This window comes from Pithys albifrons, chromosome 8 (genome assembly GCF_047495875.1).
Source record: "Pithys albifrons albifrons isolate INPA30051 chromosome 8, PitAlb_v1, whole genome shotgun sequence".
NCBI classification, from domain to species: domain Eukaryota; kingdom Metazoa; phylum Chordata; class Aves; order Passeriformes; family Thamnophilidae; genus Pithys; species Pithys albifrons.
In genome coordinates this window covers 27449480-27461791 of record NC_092465.1, presented here as the reverse complement: position 1 = coordinate 27461791, position 12312 = coordinate 27449480, and the positions used below count along the sequence as shown (strand labels likewise).

Genomic DNA, 12312 nt, shown 5'->3' with positions numbered 1-12312 from the left:
AGAAAGACAGAATTGTTGAGGTTGGATGGGACCTCTTGAGATCCCCCAAGTCCAAGCCCCAGCTCAGGCAGGGTCGGCCAGAGCAGCGTGTCTGGGGTGTGACTGTCAGGGTTTCAGCATCTCCACTGAGACTCCCCCACGTCGCTGGGCAACCTGTGCCAGGTATGGCCACTCTCACCGTTTCTAAATATTGTGAATTTACACAATACACACAGAAGAATGTTTTAAAGTTATTTAAAATCTTCATGGCATTACTACAGACACCGTAATATTGTTACCAATACCCAGCACATATCTAAGAGCACTCTGATGTTTTAGAAAGATGCAGAAATTACTTTAATATACAACAATCTCTCTTGACTGAAAATAAATTATTAGCTCTTTTACACTACAGTCCAGTAGTTGACTGGTTCAACAAGAAACTGCCACAGGAAACATTTCAAATTTGCTAAAGTCAGAAGAATTTAGAAAACAAAAGTGCAGACCACCTATTAAATATTGCAAACTCCCCAGGGTTTAAGTTATCTATTAATTTCTGTGGTTAAAAAAAATTCAGTACAATATTAATACATGTTCTTTAATTTCTTAAAGTGCAGGAGGATCCACACCACTACGTTAGGCCTCCACAGGACATTCCAGCGTGATCCTATTGCACCCTGTGTGCAGCCCCTGCTGGGGAAACACGGCCAAGAGATCTGCTCCACCCAACACAACACCCAGCCCTTCTGGGGCCGGAGTCAGGGAGGCTCCCACGTGTTTTGCGATGTACCTGACAGGGTTATGGGCACTGCTACAGATTTTAGGAAGCCAGGGTGTCAGGAGTGCCCTGAATTCCACATCGAAAGCAGGACAATTTAAAACAGCAGAAAACAAGATGCCCCTAGGATTTTATCTTGGAACTGGAAGGAAAACAGTAGCTTGAAAGCTACATCTTGGAAGTAACTAACATTTTGTCAGAGGTGTGTTCCTGTGGTGTATTTAACATAGGACCATTTAAAGGACAAGGAGAAAGAACTGGTCCCATGCTGTCCACTTCCTATTCCCCACACTGACTTTCACACATAACACAATTCACACCATCTGATGCTGAAGTCAAACTCCACAGCTCTAACCGAAAAGCCAAAACGAAAATTTCCAACTGTTCACATTAAAGGAAAATCAAATTTTAGAATCCTAGATCCATGCTGACAAGTGTTGTTGCCTTCCCATTACAATTCCCACATTCTCTACTGAACTTACAAGACCTGGTTCAGAAATAAAAACAGGTGAGTACCAGCAGCTCCAGTCGCATTTGGTGTCTGCAGGTAACCAAAATGAGATGCCCTGTCCTGTGTGCCAGGTGTCACACCCTGTCCTGTGTGCCAGGTGTCACAAGCCACCCGACTGACTGACACACATTCAGTTTTTTCCTCCTCTTCCAACTGCTCACATTTGCAAACTTCAAATGAAGTTTGGTATTTTATGAACATTAGTAGTGTCAGGAAGTTTTGTGTCATTTTAGGCACAAGGTCAAACTCAGTCATCTTCACAGGTGGATTATCACCTTACCTGCAGTTTGTTCTATAAAAGGAAAATAACTATCTGCATTACAAAACATGTCCAAGAGTTTTACAGAAAAGCTTTTATTGGCCTTTGGAAGATACTGGCATTCTTTATTATCCGACACATTTGATGACAAGCCAGTGTTAATTTTCACACTGGAAAAACCCCAACAACTATGTTTGATTACTGCAATGACTCAAGACCCTTTCAGAACTCCAAAGAGAAGCAAAGCAGTGCTATACACACACAGCTCACCAAACACTGCAGAACACTACCTGGCTGACAGGGGGATTTTTGTGTAAGCTGTTAAGGTAATCCTGGTATTTGCATCACCTGCAAGTGTGATCTTCAGTTTTATTCATCTGGCTTTACTACACATTTAAACAAATAGCACTGAATTTCTTTTAAGTCAGTAGCATCCCCATTTGCCTCTTGAAATCAAAACATTCAGAGTTTTCTTCTGAAAACATTACTTTTCTAATGAGTGAAATAAAAGTGCACATTCAAACTCTAGCTCTAATGGAAAAAAACAAATAGATTTATAAATCTCAACATGACCTTGCTGCTAAGGATCTACAGATGCAAGGTCTGGGTTTTTAATGTTTGGTACAAGTTTCCTCCTGTCTCTCACAGTCCCTTCTTCCTTCCCCCTGTATGTGGAAGAAACACTGTGAGAAATGTTAATTTAATGTGTAATGTGAATCTGGGAGGAGTAGGTTTGTCTGTTTTGTTGGCTGTGCAAGAGCTCATTCCCCTGTTAGTCAGCTTTTTGGTATGACCTCACCACAGTGATCACACTTGAGAGAACAGACACGTCCAGCCACACAATTTCTATTGTTCTACAACATCTATCCTGACAGGTAGGAGAGGAAACAGCAAATCTCCTGAAGAAAACCAGAAGAGGAAAAGGATCCTAGAGATAATTTACATGGAAACAGTTTTTTAAAAAAAGCAAATCCAAAAAGAAAAAACAAGAGGAAAATGAAATCAGCTTCTTTAGTTCTCTAAGTTTCATCAAACCCCTCAATTTAGCCATATTTCATTATTTTCCATTTTATGAAAATGTCTCAGCTATAATACCTGTTATGCTGGAAGCCTGAAGAAACACATCAGACAAACAAATCAGTCTCCCTCCACACCACATGAGCTTCATGTATGTTCCATATCAAGTATTCTTAAAATCCTAACACTTACACAAACTCAATTGCTGCAGAAGTCTCCAAGATTTAGTGAAGAGAGAAAAGGACAGAGGATTCCTCAGTCACCAGCAGTATCCAAGCTTAAGAACAGAAATATAAATATTTTGCTGCAGCAATGAATTATTTTATTTCCAATTCCCAAACGTGTAGATCAATTTCATCGCTGTTTCTGGACGACTGAGTGATTCAGGCATTTCCACCTCAGGTACTTCACAGATCATTTCTAAAGGCCATGACATGAAGCTTCTTAAGACAACAACATGGAAGGTGTTTCAGGCTTACAGAAGTCAATTATTTCACATTTGTCAAGATCACAGACTACCTTTAACTGCTACAAATATCTTTGTAACTAATGTCTAGTCAGTTTTAGAAACAAGTATTGACAGTTATGGGGCAGGAAGAGTAAGTCTAAGTTGGGTGAAAAACTACAAGGAAAGGGAAGACTAGAAAAGGTACTAGAGCATCATTTGGTTTTCACCTCCAACTTCATACTAGACAAAGGTGTTTGTCAGCCTATGCAGCTACAGAGCTTCAAATACAGAGGCACAAAACCCAACACAAGAAGGTTAAGCCTTTCCTGTGATGAAAACTGCTGGCATCGAAAATTGGATTCCTTGCACCAAAGTGTTTTAACTTATTAACACCTTAACTGGGATTTAAAAAAACAAAACAAAACAAAAAACCTAAACCAACAAAAACCCCCAAATTAAAAAAAACATTCAGGAAAAAACCTCCACCCACATGCTTGAAGCTGAAATTATACAAAAGGAACAAATGAACGGTACTTAGACCTTCTGCAAGGAGGTTTATAGACAAGCTCTTAGTGAAACCAGATCACAGACAATCAATATATTCAAATATCTGTTCACCTTCAACACTGTTCAATGACTGTGGCATGGAGGCCACCTGAAGCTTTCCCCCTTCAGCACGGCACGGTCTCGAGGGGGCTGCTGGAGAAGGAAATGTGGGCTCACAGGTGCTTCAGGAGTTACTCCAGGCACCAGTCTGAGCCTGTGCAGGTAAATCTCACTCACTTCATCTCTATCAACTCTCCTCTTCAAAGTCCCCTTCCATTTGCTTTCCCACCTGACCTCTGTGTGAGGACCACATCCCACTTAGCTCCACTCCTGGTTTTGCTGTTCCTTCCCATTCCTGACTGTCTTTTCCCTTGTCATTCTCCACCCTGTTACTCAGATGAGGGGACCAGGTCACTTTGTCCCACCACTTCAGTAGGTGGACACTCTTCCCCTTAGTTCAAGGGAATCAGGCAAACCTCTGCTCAAATCTGCTGAACTCAGTGAACAGTAGTGATGGGGGCAGATAATGTTTTCAAGTACAAGTGAGAAACGTCTGCCAAGCAAGGTCTTGTTCTAGTTTTATCCAAGGATCAAAGAATTTATGAAAAAGTAGATCTATGTTTAAACACAGGGATCTGGCAAGAAAGTGTCAGCCACAAGAAGCTCTCCTCCAAATAACCAGAAAATAAATCAAAGGAGAATAAAAAGAAGCCCAAAATAAAGATTAGCAGTCACTCACTTAGGGGGAAAAACCCCCAAACAACCAAACAAACCCCAACCAAAAGAGTCACCACAGCCCAAATGGCACATTAAGATCAAAGAGCTATCATTCCTAAAACTAGACAGAAAAGCCTTCTTGGTCAATTCAAACTGTGTTGGACTGTTGCTTGCTGAAAGAAGGAATACTGAATGCTCAGCTGAAAAGTCAACTAGTTCATGTCAGCCTTTGATATTTCATTTTAGCAGAAGGCATGAACCTGTTTGGGACAAACTACTGTTTTCAAAGTTATGTCTATTCCTGTTTACTTAATGCACCTTGTCTCAGCATATCAAACCACAAACACAGGCTTATTTCTCATTCTGAAAAAGCAAGCACTGAACAGGTCATGGCACAGGATCCTGAGAACCTTAAAATACAGAGTCATCCTTTAAATTCTCAGTAGTGGATCTGACAAACCTCTCCCACTTGAATTAACTTTTGTTGAAACATTAAACTTTCAGTTTCATTGTGTGTTTTATCTCCTTTCCCCTCACCACTCCATTATTGTCTTACACAAACACCACTTCATAATCTGCCCATTTTAAGAAAGTGAGATTTTTCTTGTTTAATTCTGATCAGACACAGACAATCTAAGCAGTGCTGACTGGAAAGCAGAGCCTGTTAATTAGTGTGCCAGGGAAGCTACAGAATAATCCTCATTTAATAACATAGACCTGCAAGGACCACATTCCACTTGCTATGAAAAAGCAACAAAGCTACGACAACACAAAACATCCAAGCTCAGTTGGTAACTTTTGCATTCCTGATACAACCGAAATACTCAATTTTAGCAAAACAAGTGCAAAAGTACTATGTCAGACTTAAGAACAACAAACAGAGGTAGAAATTTAAGGAATGAAGCATCCCCATCACATTCAGATGCTGGCTTTCTGATATATTTAGCTGTTTTCTTAGAAACTCCTAGAACTGAGTAGCATGCAACAAAAATAGCCAAAATTATCTTGACTTTTTTCCTTGCAGCTTTCTTCTCCCTGCCAAAAGCATTTAAGAAAAGGGCAGTCAGTAGTTCCCAGCCTTCCATTAGAGACTAAATTCATGTCTTAGCTAGCCTATGAAATTACACATTAATCAATTATAGAAGTAAATTGTATCCCCCAAATGAAACTGCTGGATTATTACCACTGTAGCAATAAACAAATGCTTTGTGGTAGTCAACAGCAAAGAAACGTGCAGGCTGCTTGCATGGTTTGGGTACACTGACAGCTTTTACATCCTAGAGTCTGAGGGATAAGCACAGCTCTCTGGTGTATTACAGATTTGCTATTTCAGACAAGGTATTAAATTAAACAACAATATCACCTAAAACTTCTTTACAAAGCCTATTTTGTACCACTTGATTTCAGGCTTATCAAACAATGCTTTACATTTTGAAGTTAACTGCTCAATCCTATCCAGGTAGTGCCTTACAACATTCAAAAACAAACACAAGAAGTTTTACTTCTAATACTGACCATCAAGAATTGCATTTTAATAAAGATATGAAACTTCGATGTAACTCTTTAGGGGTGCAAAAAGTATCAATCAGAAAACGTGGACAGCATCTGTCACTTGTAGCAGATCTACTCCCAAGGACAACAGTGAACCACAGATCACTGTAAATGAATCACCTAAAACACATACTGCTCATGCAGGTCTAATTCTAGGATTACCTCCTGCCTCAAGACTAAAGATTCCACAGCCACAAAAGTAGAATTCAGGACAGACAGCTACTGTTTTATTCTATGACTATACACTCTTTTTCAGGTTTGCAAATTAAAAAAACTCAAAATACTTCCCCACTTCAAGGTCAGTTCTGACACCTGGATGAATTCACAATTAAGACCAGTTACTTAGCACTGCTGACATGATCACATACTAAAGATTCAAATAAATACAACCCTTATTCCTGCGCAGATTTGGTAAGCTTAAACATTTTTGCTTGTCTTATTAGACTCTTTATAGAGCTTAGCGCCTCCTCCCCTAATGAGCTGAGAGATTTCTTCTTGCAAAAATAAAGGTTTATTTCTCCTAGATGGCAAACATAATTTCTCCTACTGCTGTACTGCACAGCTGTCTCAGAGGAGATCCAGGGGGCCCCAATCAGTTCCATCTAATTTCTGGAACAGCTGCACCATATGGTGCTGTGTAGAACCATGCAAGTTTAATAATTCCATTTCTGAAGGTTTCCTCACACTCTTCTGCAGCCACTCCAACAGCAAAAATTTTTTCCAAAGTTCAAGTATGGATAGTGCTTACTGTTACTGTATGCATCGTACATTAAAGCTATCAGGCAGGCTACCTTTCTTCAAATAAATATATTTCACATAGGTGTGCTTATAATTATGAAGAGGAATAGCAAAACTTGTTAATTAAACTAAGTTTTGAATATCCTAAGCTGTTACACTGCACGGTTGGATCACCACGTGAACACAGGGCCAGACAGGAGCACCCCTAACCTGTTACACGTCTGGTAACTCCCGAGCACAGCCCTGCCAGCTCTCCCGAGACACGTCTGAGGAGGAGATGCATTACAGAGCGAGCCTGTGTGGCACCAGGGCTCCAGGTGTAACTGGAAGGAATCTGAGCAGCAAACACGTCTTTTCCCATGAGCCCAAGGAAAGCAAACTGGGCACAGCGAGAGCTACGCGACAAGAACACCGGTGTAATGAGTCCGCAGCTATAACCGAGCACCCTGCGCAGCCAGAGGATAAATTACCCACGTCCAGCCACGCTGATGTCATATGCACACAATCTTTGTAATTCCCAACTCCCTTGCTCCCCACACACCCTCTTCCTTCCTCCTGTTCAACAGAAACTGGAAACGCAGCAGCTTCTGCGATCAGCCCGAACACTGAGACTGAGTCACGACTCCGTAGTTGAGGAGGGCAAAGGAGCAGCCAGACTCCTTCCCCCCGGCCGGGAGTGCCCGAGGGCTCTGCTGCGGTCCCTCGGGGTTCCCGGGCCCGCCCCCCGGATACGGGGCAGGGCAGGCGCTCTTCGGGCAGGGCAGGCGCTCCTGCCCCGGGCGGGGACCCGCCGAGCGCCCCGGGCTCGTCCCGCGGGCGGAGGTCCAGGCGCGGCCGGAGCCGCCGGGGCTGTGCCGGCGCCGTGACAACCGCGGAAACTTTGCCTGGGGCGCGGCGCGGGCCGAGCCCTCGGGGCCGCACTGCCCCCGCCGCCGGGACAAAGGGGCCGCGCCCCGGGCCGCCCGTGCCCCCGGGCACCCCCCGGGCGGAGCGGGGCACGGCGGGGACAGGGATGCGGTCCCCGGCGCTCCCGCCCGCCTGCCGGGCCCCGCCGCTCACCATCCGGGAACTCCCGGTCGCTGATGTGCTGGAGATGGGGGCCGCCGCCGCCGGGATCCGAGTCCCCCGACTCGGCCTCCGCCGACCCCGAGCCGCCGCCGCCGCCTCCGCCGCCCGCAGCCGCAGCCGCCGCCGCCTGGTACGCGTCCGCCCAGCGGTCGGGCCCCGGCGCTGCCCCGCCGCCGCGGGCCCGGCTGAGCTTGGGGCTGGCGTCCGGGGATACGCAGCAGGTGACGGTGTTGCCCATGGAGCTCTGCGCTCCCCCGCCGGGCCCCGGCTGCGCGGTCCGGGCTGGGCCGGGGGAGGGGAGCCGGGCGAGGGCGGGTCGGAGCGCGGGGCGTGCTCAGCGCCGCCGCCCCCGCCCCGGCCGCGCGCGGCCCCGCCCGCCCCGACGGCCGCGCGACCCCCGCGCCGCCCCCTGCGCGCGGCGACACACGGGCCTCGCGCGAGCGGCCGCGGGCGGGAGGCCCCGCCCCTCCCCGCTTCCGACCAATCACCGCCCGCCGCGGCGCCGCGTGACGGCAGCTCCGCCAATGGGCGCGGGCAGCGTCACGGCGCCGCCGCCGCCACCGGGCCGGCCCCCCGCCTGCCCCCCCCCGCACCGCCCGCACGCGCACCCGGAGCGCTCGCCGCGGCCACGCCCCCCGGCGGTGCCTCGCGCTTGGCCACGCCCCGCCCGGGCGCTCGCGCTGCCCGCGGGAGCACGTGCGGTGGGAGCGGCGGGGACAGGGCCGGGACAGGGACAGAGACAGGGACAGGGACAGGGACAGGGACAGGGACAGGGACAGGGACAGGGACAGGGACAGGGACAGGGACGGGAGGGCACGGCAGCGACTGTGCCGTAGAGCGACACGAGTGATCAGGCGCCGGCCCGGCGGTGCCCCCCGTGCCCGCGGGCAGCAGTGCGGGCGGCCCCCGCGGGTCTGAGCAGTGCCCTGCGGGCTCCCTCCTCCCACGGTAAAGGGGAGAAGCGGCTCTGCCCGTTGGGCGGCGCAGCACAGGCGGTGCCGGTCCCGCTGCTCGCTCAGGGCTCACCGGAGCAGCCTGGGTAGGGTTCGCTCCACGTGGCTCCTGAGATTGCCAGCGACTGCACTGAGTCCTCAGAAGCCGCATTTGTGCTTGGTGAGTCTCAGCTACCTGAGAGCTTCTCAAAGGACTGGAATGTTCAAATACACTCCAGGGAAGATGGATTAGATGGATTAGAGGGCGAGATACCCACAGCAGTCAGAGGCCCTGATAAACACAAAACACGCGTCGTTCTACAATGGATCACCTCACTATCGCTACAAAATTTAACTCTGGCCCCTGATAAGAAGAGCGGCTCTGCAGCAGACTTAAGAACACACAAAAGTATTACAAAACGCTGCTATCACGCAGACAGTTTTTCCAAAGACAGGCAGCTTCAGAGTTTTACTCCATTTTGTAGGACAAATCCTAATGTTGGCTCTCCTGTGGGATCACAGATGCAGCGTTTTCAGGAAAACCATACTTAGTTTCTTTGAAGAGAGGAAGTCATAGATGCTGCATTTCCAGAACTTGTACCACTTAATCCCAGCCACAATAAAGGGACGAACCAAATGATTTATTGTCATATGAGGATTAGTCCCTCAGACTGATGAATTACACGTTTTCAGTTGCCATCAGGTTCTCTAAACTGTGTTAGCTAAGCCTCTCTACACGCTACTGACAGTTTGCAAAGCCTCGTTACTCCAAAGAAATCTGACCTCACTGTGGATTATGCAAGGGCCTCGGGGAAGATTTCATTTCAGCACTTTTTGAACCACTTCAGCCCATCCCTCTGCAGCCTTTGCACTCTGCTTGGAAAACCATAGGATGGTGGAGCCTGCTCCCAGTTCTAGGAGTGACCAGGGGCTAAGCATTGGGTGGAACAGGAGACTGACCAGAGACAGGGAGGGAAAAGGGACTTCACACAAAATAGCCATTCAGAAGTAGGTGTTTTCTTCCCTCTGGCATTGCACCCACTGATTTTTGGTGAGGATGGTGGGGAAAGAGAAGAAGCTAGAGGGGTTGGTGTGGTTTACTGAAGTAATTAATTCTCAAGCAAGCATAAGAGCTGGCTTGCATCTGCATATTTAATATGAAAACTGGTGTAATTTACTCTTGCACCAGAAAAGCAATACCTTCATTTGTTTGCACCTGGATGACCATTTTAAAAAGCAGCAATGGCTGAGAAAGCTGCACTCCTGCTGCACTGCTGGGCCCCTTCCTGCGGCTCCACTACCAACAGAGGCAAGCTCTCCATCCAGAGCAGTGATAGGAGTCACAGGCAAACCTGCACGTCTCAGCCAGACAGCTGCCATGCCAAGTGTCCATGTCTAAAACCAAGTCTGTCCTGTTCCTTGCAGCCATACCAGCCCGTGCAGGGGCACTCCCCAAAGTCAGTGGAGGGAGGTTCATAGAATCATAGAATCAGTTGGGTTGGAAGAGACTTCTGAGATCATAAAGTCCAAACCTTAATCCAACCCCACTTTGATTACCAGATCATGGCACTCAGTGCCACATCCAGTCTCACCTTAAAAACCTCCAGGGTCGGAGAATCCACCACCTCCCTGGGCAGGACATTCCAATGCCTCACCACTCTCTCTGTAAAGAACTTCTTCCTGATATTCAGCCTAAACCTCCCCTAGCAGAGCTTAAGCCTGTGCCCTCTTGTCCTACTGTTGGTTGCCTGAGAGAAGAGTCCAATCCCCACCTGGCTACAACATCCTCTCAGGTAGTTGTAGAGAGTGATAAGGGCCCAGTGGGATTCCAGCAGCAAGCTGCGACCTTTGCTAGCCCTTGTCTTTGGAGCAGCCTCAAGGGAGTCTTTTGCCAAAGCTGTGGTTTTGGGCAGTGGAAAATCCTTGTTCAAGGGTGAAGGAGTGAGCAAGAGTGGCTCACCAGGCAGCTGAGCACCACGGCCCAGCCGTCAAGGGCTTCAGCCAAAACCCCATGTACTTACGCCAATAGATGAAAAGTGATGGGAACTTGGAGTGACTGGAGTTTGTGACTTGTCTCACTGCTATTTGGGTGTGAAGGTTGTGATTCCTTTGCCTCCCAGAGGCTGAAGTTTCCCATGGGTCTCATACTTGTTCTTGGTGTGTAATGCTGCAAAGGGGAGGAGATGAAGGCTGCTCTTCCCTCACGCTAGCACTGTTGTAGAGTATCAGGGTTTACACAAACATGCAGAGGGAGGAAAGAAACCAAGTCTCTTTCTTTCCCTGTGTAGCCTTATTCCTGTAGCAAGAGGAAGCTGACGGTAGTCCCCAGAAATCACAGAAACAGCAAACTATCCCACCTCCATGTCATTCCAGGAGAAGTTAAGTTTCCACTTCCACATAGTTAATACATCAGTAAAGAGTAATTTTTCCATATCTGTGCATGTTTTTCTTTAGCTGCAGTAATGAGGAATATCAATTTCCCCCTTCATTTTTGGCAAAGTAACTCTTAAAAATCTTAATACAGATCTGATTTATCAGGCTAATATGGCAAAATGTGTTGCTGTGTGGTTTTTCTGCAGAACCAGGCGATCCTGTTAATAGGTGTAGCCTAAGCAACACCCTGCAGAGATGAAACACATTACCTTTTATTTATGCAGCTTAGCATTCTACTGACTTACTGCTACAGCAATATACTGAATACTGGTCCTGGTTCTCTTCCTATTTTCTGTCTCATCTTTCTACTGTTTTGCTTGGTTTACCCCAGTGAATCATCAGACAGTTTCCATTATTAAAAAAATCAATTTACTTTGATGTACAATGGGCAGCACGTACCTGGTTCCACAGTTTACAGAAGCAGGCATTTTGGATGGTGGATCTTGGCAACAATGAATGCATGAGCTGAAAATAGCTTACTACAGACTGTTGGGATCCAAGCCCTTTTCCTCCTGCTCCAGGAAGAGAGGTGTGTACCATGGGGACCCTCAGGCACTGCCCCTTCTCTCCGAGCAGGACACCCAGTGGGCAGCAACCCCCACCTCGCTCATAAGTGCTATAATTTTCACAAAAGAGAAAGTAACTTTGCAAAATGTGGGAAGCAAATTCTAATTCCCCTCTGGGGAAGTTGCTGTAATCTCCAGGAGAAATCCACACAGCCTTTAAGGAAGGCCAGGCAGGATCCTGAAACAAACCCTAAGTCAGACCGAGATGACAGCTGAAGAAGTAGCAACCTGTATTTGTGATATGCAGAGATGAAAAAGATTCTTTCATCCTCTTAGTCTAATGAGGTCAGAGGAGCAACACCAGCGAGGAACGTGCCCTGCCAACTACCAAATGCAGCTTGTGAGCTATAAACTTAACTATAATTATTTGCAGGATGCATAACAAATGAAGACTGCCAGGCTTGACAGGACTAATACTAGTGTTACCAGCTGTGTTTTGGCTTGTGAGCTTAAAGGGAAGGTAATTCTGTCTCTTCCCTTGGCCCATTTGCCTGTTACATGTGAGCTGCTGTCTGCATGCATTCAAAGGAACTCCACTTCTCAGACAAGTCTTCACATTCCCTGTGATGGTTACTTGTAGGCAGATTTGTGCATGTTTTTATTTAACTCTCTCTCTGAAAGCTCAGCACTGGCATTTACAACCACACAACCCCGTAGCCCTTTGCCTCGTGATGCAAAACCAGGCCTCCCTCCATCTGCAAGTAGCAGTATCCTTGAGAGGACACAACTGAAACCATAGTTACCAGCTTCTATCTGAATAACAACTCCT

General features: G+C 47.3%; 1 protein-coding gene across 1 annotated transcript in view; it reads right to left on the bottom strand.

Annotated features, from left to right (window-relative positions):
• Window positions 1-8048, bottom strand: part of CCNYL1 (cyclin Y like 1) — a 33817-nt gene extending 25769 nt beyond the window's left edge. Inside the window, exon 1 of the mRNA XM_071561850.1 lies at window positions 7604-8048. Within this exon, the coding sequence (XP_071417951.1) occupies window positions 7604-7850 (247 nt within the window). The 5' untranslated portion in view covers window positions 7851-8048. The remainder of the gene's footprint in view (window positions 1-7603) is intronic.
• Window positions 8049-12312: the final 4264 nt, after the last annotated feature.